Here is a 2,626-nt window from a genome sequence, read left to right as displayed (position 1 = left end):
CAAGGCGAAACCATTATTTGTTCAAGCATGTTATATATATAATTATTGTTGGAGCAAATTAACATTATTTGGCTAGCTAGTCATTGGTATTGTACGTGGACAAGCCCTAACAAGTACCCCTCCCATGTGATCATGACTCACCTGGCCATGACTGGATTGTTGTGCTGCCAATCCAACTAAAACCAACTGGTGTTAGAACTCAACATCATACCCCGTAGGCTTACTTTTAGAGCAAAGTGGTAATGTGGACACACCCAACAATAATGTATTTGTTAAAATGAATCGGGAATGTTGTTAGCACTCAATGTTCATGCAAATCTCAAGCTAGCGTGTCGTGTTGGGGTTTTGCACCCCAAGACGTACCGCTTGGGTGAAAGAATCCAGGTGGTGCATCTGGGCTCTACCCTAGCTAGGCCCCTCCTATGCTGTAGAATCCAAGTGAGATTTAGGTTTTGCACATGATACGAAAGTAGAGATCCCAAGTTTGAGTTTTGATTCTACACTACACTCTATTGATAAAAATATTTTATGTGTTATGTCTACTTATTAAAGGAGAGTACTATGAGTACTATGACCTAGATGTGATGGAGAGTATTAAAAATATAATTTATATAATAAATTCAGTTTTTTTTATTAATTTAAAATTTTGTAACAAGTGATGATTTCACATTGAAAATCCAAATACGTACAAAGATGGCGATATAAATCTTAAGACCAACTACTTAGGTTACGTTTGGATATTGAGATGATCTCAAATCATCTGTGAGTAGTAGTAAAAAAGTAGTGAATAGTTTATAAATTAGTAGTGAGATAGTCTGAGGTGATAGATCAGCTCACTAACCAAATAATAGCCTTAATGTGGGTATAGTTTTAAGATCACATTTGTTGTAATTGCCAAAAGAACTAATTCAATCCACAACAAACCTACTTGGCCCTTATCATGCATGCACATGCACTTTCTTTTTTTTATTGAACTTATTTATTTATTGATTCATTTTTTGTGGGGTTCGGTTTTCGCCAAGCTATCCCTTGACATATTGCCTTAGCTAGGGCTAGAAAACTCATCAATACAATTAAAAAACGAGAAGGATCATGAAAGCTTTCAAAGTGCAGGTGCATGCCACGTTATCTAGTTATTCATGGAACCCAATTTCCACCAACAATAATGGCAGCCAGAGCGCGCATGGCATAGCATTATAACTAATAACTATGTTCCTCTCATTAATGCTCCTTGGTCGTCGGTGCGTAACCCTAAATGGGGGCAGCACAAATATTATTTAACTCCCAAAATATAGAATCGAGTAGCACTGTTTCAGTTTGCGTGATCGACCTCCATTACTACCTGTATCCTCACGCGGTGTTGAAACAACAACATCACAATAAAAAGATGGTAATTTCATTGCTTTGGACCGCATGCACACTTGAGGTTTGTAGCACCCCACATTCTCAATCTCTTGTCTGCACACTTGATATCTAGGTTTCTTAGTTCCCCACATTCCCATCCTCTACCTATGTATATATAAAGCAAGATTTCTGCGCTCACAACTTCCAAACACAGCCGGATAATTATTTAGTTCTGCCTCTTGTTCTTCCTCTGTAAATCTTTGTAGCTAGTTAGGAAATGTCTCCACAAATTATCCTATATGGGCTTCTAGCATTATCTTTGTCCCTCTCCTTTGCAGCTGATCTTAGTCCCCTTCAGGATTTCTGTGTTGCAGACCCACAAAGCCAAGGTATCTACACACATACGTACATAAATATGAAGATAATCTAGTTTCTTTTCTGTTTCTTTTAGCCATGCACGCAGCTCAATACCAAGAAACTTGGTTTTATGTTTTCTGTTTCTTTATTAACATGCTTTATTCTGATCATTTTATGATTGCATTTCATGGCAGTGTTTGTGAATGGTCTGGCCTGCAAGGATCCCAAGCTGGCTGCAGCGAATGATTTCTTCTTCACAGGGCTTCACTTAGCGGGAAACACATCGAATACAGTGGGGTCTGTGGTGACCCCAGTTACCGTATCACAGATGCCGGGGCTTAACACTCTTGGCATCTCAATGATACGCATAGACTACGCACCGTGGGGCATCAATCCTCCCCACACGCACCCTCGCGCCTCCGAAATCTTAACTGTCTTGGAAGGCAGCCTCGAAGTTGGGTTTGTCACATCCAACCCTGACAACCGTCACATCACCAAGGTGCTGCACAAGGGCGATGTCTTTGTCTTCCCCATCGGTCTCGTTCACTACCAGAGAAATGCAGGTTCTGCAAATGCAGTTGCCATTGCAGCTCTTAGCAGCCAAAATCCAGGAGTTGTCACAGTTGCAAATGCTGTGTTCGGGTCTGTGCCGGATATTGCTGGTGACATTCTTGTCAAGGCTTTCCAAATGGACAACAGGGTTATCACTTACCTGCAGTCCAAATTCTAAAACTCAAATGTATTTTTTGTAGTAATTAATTAATGTGCACTTTTGTTTATGTGATCTTTGATTATGGAAAATTTGAGCTTATCCTATAATTTGGGAATATTTATTATTTTTGTTGGGTCATTGATTAGTGATTCTTTCAAGCTTGTGCGTGTAATACATGCAAGATGATATATTAGAGGTTTTCCATTTCCTTTC

General features: G+C 39.5%; 1 protein-coding gene across 1 annotated transcript; it reads left to right on the top strand.

Moving 5' to 3' along the window:
* Positions 1-1,426: 1,426 nt before the first annotated feature.
* LOC121268682 (putative germin-like protein 2-1) lies at positions 1,427-2,626 on the top strand. The gene is made up of 2 exons (XM_041173021.1): positions 1,427-1,733; positions 1,896-2,626. Exons 1-2 carry the CDS (start codon positions 1,622-1,624, stop codon positions 2,429-2,431), a joined length of 648 nt encoding a protein of 215 aa, XP_041028955.1. The 5' UTR covers positions 1,427-1,621; the 3' UTR covers positions 2,432-2,626.

This window comes from Juglans microcarpa x Juglans regia, chromosome 5S (assembly GCF_004785595.1).
Source record: "Juglans microcarpa x Juglans regia isolate MS1-56 chromosome 5S, Jm3101_v1.0, whole genome shotgun sequence".
NCBI lineage: Eukaryota > Viridiplantae > Streptophyta > Magnoliopsida > Fagales > Juglandaceae > Juglans > Juglans microcarpa x Juglans regia.
Note: the sequence above shows the minus strand (reverse complement) of the source record. Positions and strands in the feature narration are given on the sequence as shown.

Excerpts from the sequence above, each read along its gene's own strand:
- LOC121268682 (XM_041173021.1), top strand. The coding sequence starts at position 1,622 with ATGTCTCCACAAATTATCCTATATGGGCTTCTAGCATTATCTTTGTCC. Across the intron at positions 1,734-1,895 it reads TGCAGACCCACAAAGCCAAG|TGTTTGTGAATGGTCTGGCC; the intron begins GTATCTACACAC and ends ATTTCATGGCAG.